The sequence below is a fragment of the Danio rerio genome, chromosome 4 (assembly GCF_049306965.1).
Source record: "Danio rerio strain Tuebingen ecotype United States chromosome 4, GRCz12tu, whole genome shotgun sequence".
NCBI classification, from domain to species: Eukaryota; Metazoa; Chordata; class Actinopteri; order Cypriniformes; family Danionidae; genus Danio; species Danio rerio.
In genome coordinates, this window is record NC_133179.1 from 23718633 (window position 1) to 23737842 (window position 19210).

At 33.6% G+C, this 19210-nt stretch overlaps 2 protein-coding genes across 5 annotated transcripts; both read left to right on the top strand.

The window, feature by feature from the left end:
- Positions 1-361: 361 nt before the first annotated feature.
- On the top strand, positions 362-5200 carry slc35e3 (solute carrier family 35 member E3). Its single transcript, NM_001030179.1, has 5 exons — positions 362-964; positions 1245-1355; positions 2092-2250; positions 3339-3421; positions 4803-5200. Exons 1-5 carry the CDS (start codon positions 551-553, stop codon positions 4987-4989), a joined length of 954 nt encoding a protein of 317 aa, NP_001025350.1. The 5' UTR covers positions 362-550; the 3' UTR covers positions 4990-5200.
- Positions 5201-8554: 3354 nt separating this feature from the next.
- Positions 8555-18930, top strand: mdm2 (MDM2 proto-oncogene). Of its 4 annotated transcripts, none has more exons than XM_005164844.6 (12): positions 8559-8592; positions 10089-10160; positions 10245-10319; positions 11776-11909; positions 12217-12266; positions 12378-12436; positions 12592-12661; positions 15228-15385; positions 15498-15647; positions 15758-15826; positions 16144-16176; positions 17026-18500. In XM_005164844.6, the coding sequence occupies exons 2-12, from the start codon at positions 10101-10103 to the stop codon at positions 17626-17628; spliced, it is 1461 nt and encodes a 486-aa protein (XP_005164901.1). In that variant the 5' UTR covers positions 8559-8592; positions 10089-10100; the 3' UTR covers positions 17629-18500. The 4 variants fall into 4 exon arrangements, with proteins under 4 accessions (NP_571439.3, XP_005164901.1, XP_073801693.1 ...); NM_001365432.1 differs by lacking the exon at positions 8559-8592 and adding an exon at positions 9924-10003 and having other exon boundaries at positions 17026-18930; NM_131364.3 differs by lacking the exon at positions 16144-16176 and having other exon boundaries at positions 8555-8592; positions 17026-18930.
- The last annotated feature ends 280 nt before the right edge of the window (positions 18931-19210 follow it).

Here is a 19210-nt window from a genome sequence, read left to right on the forward strand (position 1 = left end):
TTGTTGGTGTAATAGTTACCCTTATTTTATTCAACTGCTTTTTGCTGTTTTATAATTGAAGAGTTTTGCTGTCTAAGCATGTTGCTGTTGCTGGCCAACAATCTTATGAACAAAAATGCACTGCTTCAATGGCATGGACATAAATACCGTATTGGACGACATAAGTAAGGCATTAAAACATTACTGTGAGCTAATAATGACATTATAACAGAAAGCACAAAGTTATGAACCTACATTGTCTTACTTTATCCAGAAGACGGCGCTTTAGAGCTCTGACGTGGCGTCGCTGCCTTCAAACTTCTCCACAAATAAATCTCGCGAGAGTCCGGACGGAGACCGTTAACTTGCAGACACGTCTCTCATTTGTGAACTTCGCGTCGCGTTTGAGGACGTCATGCGCGTGTGTTTGAGCCCAGCTCGAGTCCTATAATGAAAACCCGCTTTCACAGACTCAGCCACAGAAAGCAGTGGCGCTTTCTGTCTCTCTGCTGATGCCCAAACCCAAGCAGAGCCCCAAAAACTGTTTCTCCAGGAATATACACTAGTCTGAATGAGCTCAACGATGGCGACGCGACTCTCTGACTTGTTCGGAAACAGCCGGATTATTGCAGGACTGCTGGTCAATTTACTGTCTTCAGTATGCATAGTGTTCATCAACAAATGGATTTATGTGCACTACGGCTTCCCTAACATGACTCTGACTCTCATTCATTTCGTAATGACATGGCTGGGGTTGTTTATTTGCCAGAAGATGGATATATTTGCCCCCAAGAGTCTCAGACCGTCTAAAATCCTCCTGCTGGCTCTGAGTTTTTGTGGTTTTGTTGTTTTCACTAATCTATCTCTCCAAAGCAACACTATAGGAACATATCAGCTGGCCAAGGTCATGACAACACCTGTGATTATAGCCATCCAGACCATGTACTACAGAAAGACCTTTTCCACAAAGATTAAACTGACTCTAGTAAGTGGGCTTCGTTTATTATGCATATCAATGGTTTATGTCAATTAAAATCAAAGCACGTCTTAAAATCAAAGTCTATCTCGTAATTGAGTGCTATTGCTACTGTAACATGTTCATATAGCAGTTTTATAGCATTGAACTATGAGTTTGGACTATGCTCTGCATAAAAGCAAGTCATAGTTACATGTAGGATTTGATTAGTCTGGGTTATGGGTCAAATAATATATGTGATCTAATTTTGTGATGCTAAATGTTTGTATTTTTGTTTTGTCATTAAAAGGTGCCCATCACTTTAGGGGTCATACTAAACTCGTACTATGATGTGCGGTTCAATCTTATGGGGATGATATTTGCCACATTGGGTGTCTTGGTAACCTCATTGTATCAAGTGGTAAGTGTTCTTGCATTCACACTTTGTATGTCATAAATGTCTTCATTCAAAACCAGTGCTCTGGTTATTGGAGAACTCCGAGACCTCAAGTATAGAAACAAATTTAGTTCCTTTATCATAAATATAATAATTATTAAATATTTATACTAAGGTTCACAGTATGGGGTCAGAAATTATTATATGTGTGTTAAATATTACATATAATGTGTGTATGCATGTATATGTATATAGTTTTTTAGCAACAAATCATCTATTTAGAATGATTCATAATGAATCTGCCACTGAAGATTTCTTCTAACATCATGATACAAATTGTTTTATTACACTTGAGAGCAGTTATTAAACTGTAAGATCACAGCAATGCATTTTGACCTACACATTAAACGTTTATAAAAAATGTTATTAGACTGAATGTTTACCAATATTACTTTTTAGTTTAAACTGTATTTGTATAGAATTAATGTATTGCAAGAATCGAAACAAACATCTTAAAATAAAAATATGAATTTGTAATAACTAATGAAATATTATTACAGTCATGGTCAAATAAGACTAATCAGAAGATCTAACAGCATATTGAAATATATTAAAATAAGAAAAACCTTTAGAAAAATTAAACTTAATACAATATATCATAATAATATTTTTAGTTGAATTTATTCAGATATTTTGATCACACTGCATATAACTAGCTAATTATTTACATTTTTCTTTCTCTCTCTTTCTCTTAAAATAGTGGGTCGGCGCCAAGCAGCATGAGCTTCAGGTGAACTCAATGCAGTTACTGTATTATCAAGCACCCATGTCTTCTGCATTTCTCCTGGTGCTCGTGCCATTCTTTGAACCCCTCACTGGAGACGGTGGTATATTTGGCCCTTGGTCATTTCTGGCCCTGGTAAGAAAATGAGCAAGAAAACACATTTTCTCACACAGTCTCATATGCTTCAGTCCAATGGTATTTCCTCTTTATACAAACACGGTCTCATAGAGGCCTTGTGTTACTAGCCAGACTTTTTTGGGGGGGAAAGTAAAAGTCTTTGAATGTATACCCCAATTTGGGTTAAAGTTGAAAAATTCAATAGTAACTTATATTTACCGTTGTAGATTTTACTATGTGAATATTATTATTTTTTTTAAATATCTTTTCTTTGATCAATATCATGGTTCTGCTATTTAGTGTTATAGCATTATTGATATTTTGAAATGTATTAAATTTTTATACCTAACATTTACAAGTCTGATATAGCCACGAATCAATATTAACAGAAGGTTATATTTATTTTTAACTGTTTTAATATTATTATTATTATTTATTTTTCATTTATTTACAATATGTAAGATAGATGTGTACAAAATCAGATTTGTCCAGAGTATATACATATATGTGTGTGTTATTTAATTAATAATATACAAACATAAATTATTCATTTTTTTTAGCCTTTTTTTACATTAATATGCATCAATATTAAAAATTGTAAACCATATAATATTTTATTAATATATTAGATTTTCCTACAGTTTCATTTGCTTTTTAAAATATTATATCCTCAAATGTATTACATTTTAAAATATTCTTAGAAAATATTAAGACTGAGTTTAAATATGAGCATCAGTTTTCATTTATGTATGTTTTGTTAGAATAGTACAATATTTGGCCAATATGCAACTATAAATATTTAAGGAAAAACTATTTTTCTTTAGAAAAACACATTTTATAGTTTAAAAAAATGTAGCAATGTTTTGTCTTTGTTTTTATGCATTTACTGTAAGAAATTTACAAAGAATTATCAGAACATGGAATTTAATTAATATTTAAATGATTTTAGGCATAAAAGTAAAATTCTGACTTGTATTGTTTCCTATTCCTAAGATTTGGTATCATGCTCAATTGTCACAAATTATGCTATGATAATATTTATTTATTCCTAAATGTTTGAGATGCATTATTGATTGAAAAATATTTTCTGTTTTTTTTTCATGAAGTTCATGGTTCTGCTCTCTGGTGTTATTGCCTTTCTGGTCAATTTGTCCATTTACTGGATCATCGGGAACACGTCTCCTGTTACGTATCCTTTCTGCTGCTTCTCTAAAACATCAGTCATTCAGCTGTGCTTCCTTTCTGTTCTATTCTTGGTGCAAAACACACCCTTTAGACAAATATATACCAAAACAGGGCTCTCTTGTTTGTTAATTGTCAGACTAGGCCTATAATGCAAGCAAATGTCTGTTTATAGAACCTGTAAGCTTGGCAAATAATTAACATGTATTTACACACTTGTTTAATAATGAAAGGGGAAGTTCTTTTTTTTTTCTTTAGACTTGAGCCACACTGGAAATATTCCATGCTTCTGAATGCAGCCATTGAGTAAGCGTTAGTGAATGAGGGAGAGCTTTCATAATGTTGACAGCAGAGGGAGCACAAAACCATAAACTGCAATGTTTGGGACACGTATTAGGCAAACATATTTGTGAGCGGATTTATTTTTCAAAAACATTCTTGCAGCTATTTATATATAAATGCAAAGTATCTTGGGATGTGCGAATATGATGGCTCAGTTTTTGAATGTTGATGCATAACAATACTCAAAATCAATGTGTGTCTTGTGCATATCTCCTATTTATAAATGATGATAAGTGACGTTTAAACTTGTATATCAATTAATTGATATTACAAATTATGTTATTGTACAAACATGCATGTGTTTTATACCAAATTCTTTCACTTTTAGATAAAAAAGACATGTATTTATATTTAAAAATCCATCTGTTGACAGATTATATTGTATAATTTGTAATATTTAAATTGACAATAACAATGTTGATCAATCCAGAGTCAATAAAAAATATGAATGTTTTTTAAACATACTTTTACTTGTTTTTAACAAATTAACTCATTTGCATAGTATGTTTTATTTTTTATTGTAACTAATGTTAAAATAGTAGTTACAAATTAATTATGTAAACTAATCCATATAAAATGTATATATTCATTCATTTAACTGTTTAGGTTTTTTAATATTTGGAGTCGTATAACATATTCTATTAATAAGACTTGTATATGCATAAATAAGGAATAAAATAAAACGTTATATTCGTATAATTAACTATTTATTTATTTTTAACATAAAATATGCTAGATTTATTCAGAAATTAACATAAATGTTATTTTATTTCCATGCATAAGTTTATTCAACAGAAATAATCTAACATTATTACAGAAATCCATACATCAATATTAAAAATAGTATTGTATATTATCAATCAACTTAATGCTTGGTTAGGTTAATCAGCTGTTTTAAATGTAATATTCACAAACCTACCTATCTAGAAAATGGTTTAAAGAATATACACTTTAAAAAAATGTTTGACTAATTTTTTTGCACATCTTTAAGACTCAAACGCAAGTCATAAATCTAAAAAAAGTTCCCTTAACATTCCTCCTCACAGCTACAACATGTTTGGCCATTTCAAGTTCTGCATTACATTACTGGGAGGGTATGTTCTCTTCCAGGACCCCCTGTCTTTAAATCAGGGTCTGGGCATTCTCTGCACCCTCACTGGTATCCTGGCATACACTCACTTCAAGCTGGCAGAACAGGAGGAGGGCAAAAGCAGACTCACGCAGAGGCCGTAAATCCACTGATGTGTCAATCAATGACAACACAGAGTTCAGTGCCTGATGACGTGTTCAGGAGAAGATACCGTGAAGATTAACCAAACATGCACTACTGGTAATCAGAAGTTTGGGATTTTCTGCTTTTGTTTTTAAAAGAAGCTTATTCTGCTCAATAAGGCTGCATTTATTTGATTTAAAATACAGTTAATGCTGTAAAATTGTGAAATATTATAACTTATTAAGGGTTTTCTTGTTGAATGTCTTCAGTGTCGCATGATAATTTGCTGTCCTGTTATCATCGGTTATTATTGGTGCTCAGTTACTATTAATGATTGTTATGATTATCTTTTCATGGTTCATAGTTTTGTGGAAACTAATACATTTTTACTTTTTAGGATTCTTTGATAAAAAGAAAGTCCATTATTTACATTAAAATATTTACTTTCACTAATTAACAATTTATGCGATGAACAAAAGTAAATACTTATTAAGGGTATTGTATCATTTTCCACAATAGTATGAAGCAGCATTACGGTTTTCAACACTTATAATAACAACAATAAACGTTTCTTAAAGGAGCACTCCACTCATTTGAAAATATGCAAATTTTACACTTCCCCTAGAGTTAAACGAGCCTATAGACCACTTTGTGGAATGTAAACAAAAACATAAAATACATTTTTAATTTCCATAGCTTCCAATAATGCAAAATTCATTCATTTTCTTTTGGTTTTAGTACACAGAATTACTACAAAAATGTCAAGCTTTAAATAGGAAAATTTGCAAAACCTTTTAGTCATTTTTTTTTGCGTGAGATGCTAATGGTCTAATCTGAATTAATGATCTATGTTAAGCTAAGCTAAAAGTTCTCCCCGGAGATAGAATATGTACATTCAAAAATGTTAAAACTCCACAGTTTAACTCAAGGGATCTTGTAAAATTAAAATATTATCAGAAAAAAAGAGGAGTGTTCCTTAAAGCACCAGATCATTAAGATTTCTGAAGGATCATCTGACACAAAGCACTGTATTAATGATGCGGAAAATTCTGCTTTAAATGACAGGAATATTTTTTTTAATAATTTTAAACCACATTCAATAAAATGATAAAAGAGTTTTAAATTAAGTCAGTAAATGCAGCCTTGGTGAGCAGAATAGACTTCTTTTAAAACATTTAAAACCTTATCGATCCCAAATCCTTTTAATGGTAGTGTAGACTGTAAGGAAGTTGAAGCCAGAGGCTGAGGACTGTCAATAGCATTTCAATCTTTGTAAGATATTACTTTTTAATCCAAGTGTTCAATATTTGCAAATAAAAATGCAAAATAAAATGCATTTTCTTTTGTAAATATTATTTAATGATGTATTTTTCTGTCTATAATCTATTGTCTGTACAACAATAAAACATTTTATAAGAACCAACAGTACTCTTTAAGTATTTTTTTTTTTTCCAAGACTTGAATTTGATCTCATATTGAGTCTAGTCAGGACTTTTAGGACAAGGGTCGCTGCCTACTTGGCAAAAATGTTTCAGTCTTTACTATCTGTGAAATGGAATGTCAATCTTTTGTTCAGTTAATGAATCTCTCTCTCTCTTTCTCGCTCTCTTTGGCAATGCACATTTTAAGCATCACTCGCATTCCAAAGTCCTGTCTTCAGTCCCAAGCCTACATATTCACCATCCTTTTGCGTGGATCTTGGACTTTTCAAGGGGTTTCTCAAGGATGTGATAACTAAAAAAACTATGACCTTAAAAGGATGTTTCATCAAGAAATTACATATTCTGTGAAACTTGAAGAACACATCTTCTCAGACAATAAGAGAGTAAATACAGTTCTAAAAAAATTCTAAATATTAAAGTATAATAATGTCTACACTAGCACTAAACTGTATAAATATATATATATATATATATATATATATATATATATATATATATATATATATATATATTTAAAACAAAACATGCATGTTGATAGAACTTTTATTTTTATGCTATTGAATCTTTTGTGCTCACCAACGTTATTTAATCAATAATAAGAACAGAAATATTGTGAAATATTGCACTTTATGATAACTTTTCTACTTTCAAAACGCATTCATGCCTGTTTAGCTGTCATTTCTGCAGTCTTCAATGTGAAATAATCCTTCTGAGTCATGCTGATTTAGCAAATAATTTAGCAATTTTGAAACAATTTAGCAATTTTTAAAACCCTTTAAAGTCTTAGGACAATTTAAAAAAACTTGTTTGATCCACTTTAAAAGTTGACTGTTTGTATAAATGTTTTTAGCAATAATGCAATTAAAAAAACTAAACTTTTACTTATAAATGAATGAAACAATGTTATTATTTGTTTATATCTTTATAAATTTCATTTGTGTTCTTGTTTCATTGGATACAATGTCCAAATTCTGATAGTAACTTTAATTTCTGTCTTCATCCTTACTTACTTACTTACATTATTAAACTAATTCCTTTTCTTATTACTCCAGTGGTCCATTAAATTTTCTCATTAATACAGACATACAAGCCCAAACATGTTGAGCGTAGAGGAACATGTTGTACTAAAGTCATCTATGAGTCACTCTCACTCTACCCTGGCCCTAAAGACCTGATCCTGTCACAGGAACTGTGCAAGACATGCTTTTGTCCTCTTCATAAAGCAGTGATTTCACTCAGCAAACAGTATAGTATAGCAAGTTTCTAAGTAGTTAGCTTGGCAAGCAAATGTGTCAACTCAATAGTGTACAAGGGTCATGTCATGACAGCATCTGAGCAGTCCAGGAGAAATGTGATCATCGTTACTCATTAAGAATTCAAACCAACTGATTAAAATGATCAGTCATTTTTTTTTTTACTAATAACAATTTTAATTAAAAAAAAACTACACTGATCACAAGTTAAAATTTTAAAAAATTGTATACATTTTGATTATTTTATATAACAATGCTGTATTTAGTTTTTTGTATAATCAACAGTCAAATTTTCATATGTTAAATGCATTACTTAATATGAATAAAAACGATTTAAATATACATTTTTATTGGTACTGAAAGCAATTTTTATTTTAAGCTTTTCAATTCCGTAAATTACTGCTTACATTTCTTCCTAATTTCAACTTCGTTTAGAACATTTATTCTGCATGAAATAACAAAAAGATGACACGTTTTTTAAGACAACACAAACTTCTGAAGGGTTAAGAAAGCGATATTTGGTGTAATAACCCTGCTTTTCAATCACAACAAAATAAATCATTTGTTATTCAGACCAACCTTAAAATGCTGAACCCAGTTGCCAAAACTCATCAAGATTCATGATGTATATTGAGTCTAAATAAGTAACCAAACAACCTTTTAAAACCACAAACTGAAATTAAATCCTACAATATGCGAAAATATAAACAGTAATAATAACTATACCTGTGCTTCACTTGAACTAAAACTGAAAAACAGTAAAACAGCAAATGCAGCCAGTGTAAATATTACCCAACTCGCCGTCCTCTACTTGCTATGTATTGTTTACACCCCGCGCTTCTCGCACGTGCTGGAAGTGAACAATTTGAAATGTGCGTTGGTCCAGTAGAGGGAGCAAACGGTCGATTCGCGAAACGGTCACCAGCAGGTAGGACAACATAAACACTTTCAGTTTAGACATTTCGCCCTTTCTCTTTTATTAACTGCATTTATAACAGTGCAAATATAATTAAAACACTGCTAGGCGTTGTAGCGTGTGCATTTTGCTCAGTTTGAGGCTTTAATTTCGGTTTAGCGGGCTGAAATAAATCACCTCAGTTAGCCTTACGCTAGAGCTCAAAGCGAGGCCTACTGAAGCCTCGGGCTTTCCTGAGCGCCCACTGCGGGAAACAGACACTCGGGAGAGCTCGCGTTTGTTGCGTTGCTACGATCAACACAGCTTCGTTAATGTCGCCCAGATGCGCAGTACACGTATTATGCAGGACGTGTTTAATCTTATTTAAGTAAAACGATTCTGACTTAACGTTATCTGTTAAGAAATCCACAGAAGTATTACGTAAACTCAGCACACTAACAGCTTGTGACACTTGTTTTGCAACCAGAAAAAACAGTATTTGTCATTATTATCTGTTATTTGTCAATATTTACTGTTTGCCTTACTGAAATCCGACGTAATAAACAACTAGTATTTGTGTGTCACTAACCTAGTCATAGACATATTAACGTTACAACTTTGTACATCAGTACGTTAGCAGTGTAACTTGTAAATTAACGTTAGCTTCGCAAGGTATAACGTTACTGTGCCATTATTAATGAAGAACATGACGATAAACAACACCAACAAGGGCGAGAAAGAGAAAACAATCGAGCATGTTTATACATAATATTTACATGCAAATAAATGTTCACGTTACCTCTAGTTTTTTTTTCATAATTTAACGTATGTGCAGCTAATTTAATGATATCCCATACATGTAGATGGTCGACATAAATCCCGAAGACAAACTTGAGTTCGTTTTGTTTATGTGTGTACTGTTTGCATTTCGGATAAACAAACACGGCGTGCAAGTTATTCAAAACACTCGACTGTCATCCGTATTGTCGTAGCACTTAGCAATGATGAATTCTGATTTTTTTATTTATATATTTGATGCGCTTGTAATCCACGGAGGTCATCGCATTGGTCCAAACACCCCGTTATTTCACCTGTTACTGAGCCGATAAGCCTCATGTGCTTATCCAGAAATGGGCGGGTGCAGCGAGTCCGGGACATGCCCGGACATGAACGCAGACAGACGGACAGCTCAGCAAAGATAGTCTGCTACCGCTAGGCGTCGGAAATACAGTCACGCTTTGACTTGTCATGCCCAAACCCGCCCAGGACATGATGATCACCTCGGTGGATTCTAGCCCTGACATGCCTCTCTGCGCCTATTTAAACCATAGACCGGCTCTTCACCGGCTCCTACTCATCACCAACCCAGAGCTCAAGCACTTTATGTACAGATAGTAAAGTATATGTTTTAGCAAGAATACTCAATTTACCTCTTTTTGCACAGGTAATGTTGATGTGGAGGTCTGCATCTGTGTTGAATTGTTGACTGTTTGCATCTTCTAACTCTGTTTGTTTATTTTTTTTTACAGATAACTACCAAAATGGCAACAGAGAGTTGTTTAAGCAGTTCTCAGATCAGCAAGGTTGACAACGAGAAACTGGTAATGTAGCCTCAAAATGACTTTGTATTTTAATATAGTTTTTGTGTCTTGATATGAATGAGTTATTTATGGTAACTTCCTTAGGTAAGACCAAAGGTGCAATTGAAAAGCCTGTTAGAGGATGCAGGTGCAGATAAAGATGTTTTCACCATGAAGGAGGTAAATAGACTTGATGGGAGATTTAAGTACATTTAATTTCATATTCACTATAATTTAGAGATTTTAAGCTGGAAAGATTGTCATTAGAGTTTTGGTTAAAAATTAAAATCAGTTGGTGTTATTGTATTAAAAGTGCATTAAAATAGTAAAACTATGTTATAGTTTTATTAAATATGATCAGAATTTAAAATAATAATTTTCTATTTTCATATATTTTCAAGTAGTTTTTATCTTTGATGGCGAAGGTCACTTTTCAGCTGCTTTTATGCCATGTCTTTAATGTCACGTGAGCCGCAGAAACTTTTGATATGCTAGTTACTTCAATAATCATTTCCTATTATTATTATTATAATCAATGTTAAAAACAGTTGTGCTGCTTATTATTTTTGTATTGTGTAAACATCTATAAACATTTCACAGGATTTATTTGAAAAATAAATATTTAATATCATTATAAATGCTTTTATTTTTAGTATTAACTTTTACTTTCACATTTTAATATTTGAAAACAATCCAACAAAAATCTTGCAGTCCCTAAACTTTTGAACAGGAGTACAACTATCATGCTATATTACTTCTTATTAAAATTATGCCACTTGTGGTAATATTTGTATAAAATAAATTATTTATGTATTTATCTATATGACAACTATTCAAGAGTTTGTTGGTCCATATGACTGCGGTCATATGGCAGTAGTGTTTGATGTTGTTGACTATAAATAACCCTTCTCCAATTTCACATGTTGCTGCATATTTATGTGTACAGTTAAACAAATGTAAATTTACAAGGGCATGAGGGTGGTTAATTATATTTGGCTATTGCTTTTGTTCAGTGTGGCACTTGATTTGTTTTGTTTCCCTTGCTGTGATATAGGGTTAGGGATTTAAACAATCCCCTAAACTCAAATATTAAGCATCACCTTGTATTGCACATTTCAATTCAAATATTGTAACCTATTAGTTCTGTAAGTGAAGAGACTAGTAGGCACTAACAGTAAATCTGATGTTTTTAGGGAAGATAGAATGTGCTAAAATCCATTAAACTTGCATTGAAAGGACCTGAGTCATGTCTAGGGGTTTTAGGGTGGGCTCTTCTTTTAGTTCATAACCATAAAACGTATTGACTCAGTGACACTAGTTTTTGCACATGCAGTTGAAAGATTTAAAAAAAAAATATTTTAATCTTTGTTAATGTAGATAATTTGTTTGCCTTTTTATATTTAATGCTTATTTCATATATTATCATCTGTTGTTAGCCTCAATGTGATGCTATGAGTCATATTGTTTTATAACTGGAAATTGTGGTTGTGTATGACTAACGGGAACGTTTTACTCATTGCATATTTATAAGTTACATCTTTACCATCCTTTCTCTTGACACATTCTGAATGCATATAAAATTAAATCCCTGCCTCTTCATCTCTAAACAACCCTCTTCCTTTCTGTGTGTGTTTAGGTTATGTTTTATTTAGGGAAATATATCATGAGCAAGGAGTTATATGACAAGCAGCAGCAACACATAGTTCACTGTGGAGAGGATCCTCTCGGTGCTGTTCTTGGAGTGAAAAGTTTTTCAGTTAAAGAGCCGCGGTGCGTACTGAATCTCTTAACATGTCCAAGGCAGTAACAGCTGTAGTACTAAAGACCCTTGAGAATATCAGGGTGGGGTTTTACAACAACAGGTGGCACTATCTGGATATTTGCCTTACTGGCCATTCTGCTATCACCTGTTGAGGATATAAAGTGGCTTCATAAAATATTGAGATACTCAAGTTAAAACATTTGTTTTAAAGTAGATATAAAAGTAATGATAAGAATATTTTCTATATACGTACATAAGTTTGTAAGCATTGAAAGTGAAATTTGCTATTTGAATGATTAATTTTATTTTTTTTAGTGCCCTCTTTGCATTGATCAACAGAAACCTTGTCACAGTGAAAAATCCAGGTACCTTAAAAACTAGTTTCGTTTGTGCTTATTTATTTATTTTTAACAATATAGTTTTATTTGTACAAGCTATCTGTATTGTATTAAAACTAGTCTGATTTCCTTTTACAGAATCACAGTCTACCTTCTCTGAACCCAGGAGTCAAAGTGAACCAGATCGAGGACCCGGGGTAAATCTTCTTTTATACTCCCATTTAGAACCACAGAGTATTGACCCATTCCACAGAGTTGCCCTGGCAGTGCTGTGTTTGTGCTTGAATGGCTTTATAGAGCCCCTGCTGTGTTTGAGATTGAAGCATGACTGAAACCCAGCTTTCTGTTCCAGGATACAGATTCAGACTCTCGCTCATCTACCTCACAACAGCAGCGCAGGAGGAGGAGAAGCAGTGATCCTGGTAAGGGCACACACCAGAGAGAAAGACACACAAACGCACCAGCTGTGGCCTGTTGAGTGTGTGTGAAAGCACACGCTTGATCAACTGGGGTTTCAGATAGAGCTCTGTTTTTACATTCAGCTCTCCCTGTACAGATATTTAGAGAATGGTTTCATGTTTGTTTTTATTCCAGTGTTTACAGATTTCCTGGTTGAACAGGAAAGGGCTTGTCCATTTTTGTTGTGTTTGTGTGTATGCATTATGCACTCAGGTAGAATTTAAGAAACGTTTTAATTAATTTAATAAGTTTACTTTCAGGTGTAAAACTTAACAAAAAACCTCATGTTGCACTGGTATATTTTTGGCAAGAGCTAAAAAAAAAAAAAAAAAAAATCATTCAAAGATCAAAATTGTGTGTGTGTGTATATATATATATATATATATATATATATATATATATATATATATATATATATATATATATATATATATATATATATATATATGTTTATTTATTTATTTATTTTTGCCAGAAATCATTAGAATATTCAATAATAATTAGACATTTTCCTACTGCAAATATATGAACTAAATTTTTGATTAGTTCATTGCTAAGAACATTATTTGGAAAACTTTAAAAGGTAATTATTATTATTTTTATCATTATTTTTAACCCTAATTTTCTTCAGAACCCTCCAGATTTTCAAGTAGTTGTATATTGGCCAAATATTGTCATATCCTATTAATCAATTAAAGCTTATTCATTCAGATATCAAATGATGTATAAATCTCTTTCACAAAACTGAAAATTATGACTGGTTTTATGATATCATGCCACAATTAGTTAAGTAAAAGATGCAACCAATAAGATGTTTTTTTCTTCCTTTTTTTTTTAGTCTAGGGCTAATCGTTACAGCAAACAAAATTATCATAATATCATGTTTCATATCATTCGATTTAGATAATTATTGAATAAGCTTTAACAATCCATTTAGGAATATTAGGATTGTTTTATTTAACGACTTTACCAACATTAGTAAGGCAAATAATTCTATTAGTCAAAATCAAAAATATTTAAACCAAATATCTTATCTCTTTATAATAAAATAAACATAAATGTTAAAGAGACTCTTAATTGCTGAGTGTAATTGCTGAACAATCAAAGCAAAATTTTAGGTGTGAATAATAATGATACTGTAAACCTTAAAACTCCTTAAACAAAACAAATTATGATAATCAAATCTGAGCTTTCAAAGGAAGGAACCAGCCATCATTGTTTGGATACATACTGCAACATTACAAATTGTGAAGTTGGATAACTACATCACCGCCACTCTGACGACATTCCCCACATCTTTTTTTATCTGCAATCTCCTCACTGTTGCTATATGGCACTCATTTTTGCATGTGTTGTTATTATGACATGAAGTGGCGATGACGAAACCCAAAACTCATGAAAAGCACGAAAGCGTCGTTTTCTTCCCTATTTTCAATGCGCTCCCCTGCCGTCTTTCTGTAACTAGGCGACCATCAACTGTTTTCTCAGAAGATGACAAACGGACAAACCATTGTTGCAGTTTATGGAGAAAATGAAAAATCATTGCAGTGTTTGGGTGCGCTGTGTTTGCCTGAGGTAATTAGCCTACCATTATTACTGAAATGTGAAAATTCTAAATAAAGAGTAAAGCAGATTGGTTAATTCTACTTGCATGAATCGCAGTGCGCACGTGGCCATTCTAAAAAATTCAGATCTTTTTCAACTAGGTGTGCCTGAATATGCATATCCTTACTTGCACTACAAGTCGCGTGTCTCCATTGCAAATGACAAACTTGCATCCTAAGCTTGTTGGCATTCCTTCCAAGGTGCACACTCAGCAGCCATATTAAACCTAAAGCCCTTTATACTAAACTTCTTTTTATTGTTATTGACAATGGTGTTTGGTCAATAAATACTGATACCGTTTTTGTCGCTCAGACCTGTTCTCCTCAGTTTTTATGATTTCAAATCTGTTCGCTGTAGTTCTGTTTAACTTATAGTAACCATTCAGCCGTCAGGACTTTCCCTCATGCTGGATTATCATGTACAATTCCTTCAGTCCTGACAGAGGACTGTGTGTGGGTAAACATGTGGTACCATAATGACTGCTCTTTCTGTCACTGTGAACAACTCAAAAGGACACCGAGATCTGGAGGCTGTGCAAAAATGTGCTCAGATGACTGCGGCTCTTCAATGGCTCATTTTAAAACCGCAGCCATGTACACAAAGGCAGTTTGTTGAGCAAGCCGCACCAGATGCACCATTATCGCTTAGAGCATTGCTCCTGCTTGGCCCATAAGTGTCCAAAGTTGAGTGCATCTAATGGGAATATCAACTAATTTAAACTAGGTCAATATGCTGTATATACTTAAGGTTGTGTGTGTGTGTGTCTGTTTTTTATAGCATATACACAGAAAAAGAAACTGATCCGGAAGTCTAGGGAACTCAGTGTTCTTGTTTTCTAGCAGAACATCTATATGTGTAAACATGTAAAGGATGTTTGTATCTAAAAGCTTTGTGCTGAACCTGTTTTTGTGTGTGTTTCAATAGAGAGTTCTTCAGCTGAAGACGAGTCTAGAGAACGCAGGAAGAGGCATAAGTCGGACAGCTTTTCCCTGACATTTGATGACAGCCTGTCTTGGTGCGTGATTGGTGGCCTGCACCGGGAGAGGGGGAACAGCGAGTCTTCGGATGCAAACAGCAACTCGGTGAGGAGGACTTTTAAAATGTTTGTTCACATAGTTTTGGATTATTAACATAAGTCAGCAACTTTGTGCTGTTCTGTAGCTCTTTCTAACCAATGTTTTGCTTGTTCTACAGGATGTAGGTATATCTCGCAGTGAGGGCAGTGAGGAGAGCGAAGACTCAGACTCTGATTCTGATAACTTTAGTGTGGAGTTTGAGGTGGAGTCCATCAACTCTGATGCTTACAGTGAGAATGATGTGGATTCTGTCCCAGGAGAGAACGAGGTTTCAGCTCTTAAGTCCTGCTTTATTAAGAGAAAGTGATTAACTGATGACTACTAGTCTAACCTGTTTAACAATTCTCAACTCAGCTTTTTTTTTTTTTGCTTATTCAGATATATGAAGTCACAATCTTCGCAGAAGACGAAGACTCTTTTGATGAAGATACTGAGATAACCGAGGCAGTATGTAGCATTTTACTTCTAAATCCTGACATTTTCCTCGAACTGGGCTTGATTTTGTATATGAGGATTATATTGGATCATGAAAAGTGTGTTAGTTTAAAGGTTAGGAATGAAAGCCTTTGTGAGTCGGCCAAAAAAAGCAGCTGTTTGAGTTTTGCAGCAAGTTATTACATTTTGTTGAAAGATTGTGATGACAGACTTTCTACTGAACTTTGTGCACTGATGGACTGTGCTTATTGTGACTAGGAATGTGTATAGAGTGCATTAGTGCCCATCCACATTTTTAGCATTTTGGCATTGTTTTTGTTTATTTGCAGGGATTCACAGGGACCAAACTAACTATTAATGAGGTAAATCACAATGTTATAAAACTGAAATGTAGGCTTCTGACAGTGTCTAATTTTCTTGTTGAGGTTAATTGCTAAAGTTTTTATCACAGTGTTATCTCAGGGTATTGACCTAAGCTTATAAATATATTACTTTAACAGGTATAATAAACATAATATACTTAGTTTATTGCTTTACTGTATACGCTTGTAAAGAGTAAATACAGTAATAAAGTCCCATTAGTATACTTCAGTAAATGCATTAAATTCAACAGTGAGAAAAAAAAGCCAGATTATAGTTGTTCATAAAAAAATACGACTGAATCTTATAAGCTATTAAGTCCATTTATAACTAACTTTAATAAAAAGTTTACGACTTGATTTTAATGTGCTTTTAGGCATTAACTAAGAAATTACCATCAGCTAAGATAAAACATGCTCTAGTAGTTGTCACTACATTGACTTTAGGTAAATTAACTTATATTAACAAATCGAGACTTACTGTAGAGCAGTGTTTTTCAACCATGTTCCGGTAGGACCACCAGCACTGCACATTTTCTTGTCTCCAAAACCAAACACGCCTGATTCAGATCATCAGCTCATTAGCAGAGACTGAAAGACCTGTAACATGTAGTGTTAGTGGTCCTTCAGGAATGTGGTTGAGAAACACTGCTGTAGAGTGACCGAACAAAATGCCTATAAATAGTCTGAGAATTTTCAATGTTGTAGGCCAGACTATTGTGTGAAAATTTAGAAAATAAATGACCATTTAAATCTTGTGCTGTGATGAACACCAATACAACAATCTGAATATTAGCAAGTTAGCTAAGCAAGACACAAGTAATGATCTGTTGTAACAATATGTTTCCTCAGGACTACTGGAAGTGTCCCAAATGTGACCAGTTCAACCCTCCTCTTCCTCGACACTGCAAAACCTGCTGGACCGTCCGAGCTGATTGGCTTCCAGAAACACACTCCAACTGGGAAAACCTTTCAAGAAATACTCGAACCAACCCCGAAGACACCAGCGTCACCACAACTCCCAACACAACCTTCGAAAAGAAACTCTCCAAACCCTCAAGCCCTCTCCCAGAAACAGATGATGGAGTGGACGTACCCGACGGCAAGTGCTTTCCATCTCCTGCCACTACCAAAGATGAGCTTCCCTCCTCTGCTACCATTACTGACTCTCAGACCACATCATCACAGCCCTCCACTTCCTCCGGCGGGGGCAGCAGTCAGGAAGAGACCCCCGAGCTGGAGCGCTTCAACAGTCTGGAGGCCTGCCTTCCCGCTACGTGCCTAGAACCCTGCGTCATCTGTCAGAGTCGCCCCAAGAACGGCTGCATTGTTCACGGAAGGACTGGGCACCTTATGGCGTGCTACACATGTGCCAAAAAATTAAAAAACCGGAACAAGTTGTGTCCGGTGTGCCGAGAGCCCATTCAGTCAGTGGTGTTGACTTACATGAGCTGAGGCACTGAAATATACCTCCTCCTGTCCTTAAATGAAGTTTGGGAGTTGCCTTGTGGTTGTATTAGATATAAACGTTTGTTTTCAAATTCAATATTTGTAATGATTCAATATTTTTTTCTTATTGAATACCTAATTTTATTTATGACTCGTCGATTTCACTCACACGTTTTGTAATAAATTCACACACTTATATTTTAAGGATTGTGTTAGAATTGAAACAAAAGCTTGTGAGGTGCTGTATTGATTAAATAGTCTAATAGAAATGTTTGTAATTTAATTTATGTACATGCAGATGTAGAGGTTTTTGAGTTGTTTGCTGCACTGAAAAAGAGTTCCCCGAGCTCATTTAAAAATGTTCTTATGATATTTCGGCTGCGAAGACTGTCTTATTTTCTTTCAGAAAGACATAATAAATGATTATTTTGAGGTTCTTCTGCTTTTACAGATGAGATCAAATCTGCTTTTTCTGTCCTCTGCTTTGAATGATTTTCTGATGGCTTGTATGTAGGTTAGATGACTGGTGGCAGTAGGGGGAGTTGTTTTTGTTGGGGGAAATACACAGCGGTCACCCAGAGAGAGCTTCAGTTACTAGGGACCCTCTTTTCACTCTAATATCAAGAAACATGTTCTGACTTGTTTCTCTCTAATGGCAACCTAGTACAAACACTGGCCTTTTCAAATATCTTTTTCACAAAAGGTGTTTTTTTTTTTCAGATGAAATTGTCAGCATCTATGACAGTTGTGTTATGCAATTATCATTACACCACCTATTTAACTGCTAATTTAATTTTAGCAAACAAGAAAAAAAAAACACTTATTGGAAGATTTGATTTTTATTTATTTTTAAAAATAAACTTTTTTTTTGTAATAAACTGGTTTTGTAGTGTTTGCAGCAGCATGGCAAATGAATCTGAGTCTATAAGTTCACCTTTTTATTTGTCAGATGGTGCACAAATGAAGTGCGATTAGAACATGATTGCTGGAATCAGATGTTTTCATACACGAGGTATGTATGCACTTTCCTGCACTTACATATGTATTTGCACAGTATGACAGACTGCAAACGAATGAACACTTTGTAAACAAATTCACAGATGTTTTAAAAGGATTAAATGCATTCAAGCTTCAGAAAATGGCATCAATAGCACAAGTCTGATCTCTTAAATGCTATTTATACGACTATATACCTCTACTTTCATATTGCAATGGCATGTCCTATAGCCATGTATTTTTATGTATTTCTTTTTTGTCTCAAATGTTATCCAAGTATTTGAAGAATATCAAATAAATGCATTTGTTGACTATGCTGTTTTCTAAAAATGTCTTCTTTTTTTTTAACACCACCTGGATCATGTGACTGAAGAAGTTTTATAAAATATCAACTATATGTGTAGTGGTCAGAGGTTCTGTTTTTTAATTATAATTTTCTGAGATATTTTTTCATTTTATTTCACATTCCATACACACACCCACACATGCAGAATGTTTCGAGAACCTTGATATTTCTAAGGAAAGTACTTTGGTTTGCATATATATATATATATATATATATATATATATATATATATATATATATATATAT

Coding starts and splice junctions, on each gene's coding strand:
- mdm2 (XM_005164844.6), top strand. CDS start 10,101: ATGGCAACAGAGAGTTGTTTAAGCAGTTCTCAGATCAGCAAGGTTGAC. Junction 11,910..12,216: donor TTTTCAGTTAAAGAGCCGCG/GTGCGTACTGAA, acceptor TATTTTTTTTAG/TGCCCTCTTTGCATTGATCA. Junction 15,386..15,497: donor CGGATGCAAACAGCAACTCG/GTGAGGAGGACT, acceptor CTTGTTCTACAG/GATGTAGGTATATCTCGCAG.
- slc35e3 (NM_001030179.1), top strand. CDS start 551: ATGAGCTCAACGATGGCGACGCGACTCTCTGACTTGTTCGGAAACAGC. Junction 1,356..2,091: donor TAACCTCATTGTATCAAGTG/GTAAGTGTTCTT, acceptor CTCTTAAAATAG/TGGGTCGGCGCCAAGCAGCA. Junction 3,422..4,802: donor GGGAACACGTCTCCTGTTAC/GTATCCTTTCTG, acceptor TCCTCCTCACAG/CTACAACATGTTTGGCCATT.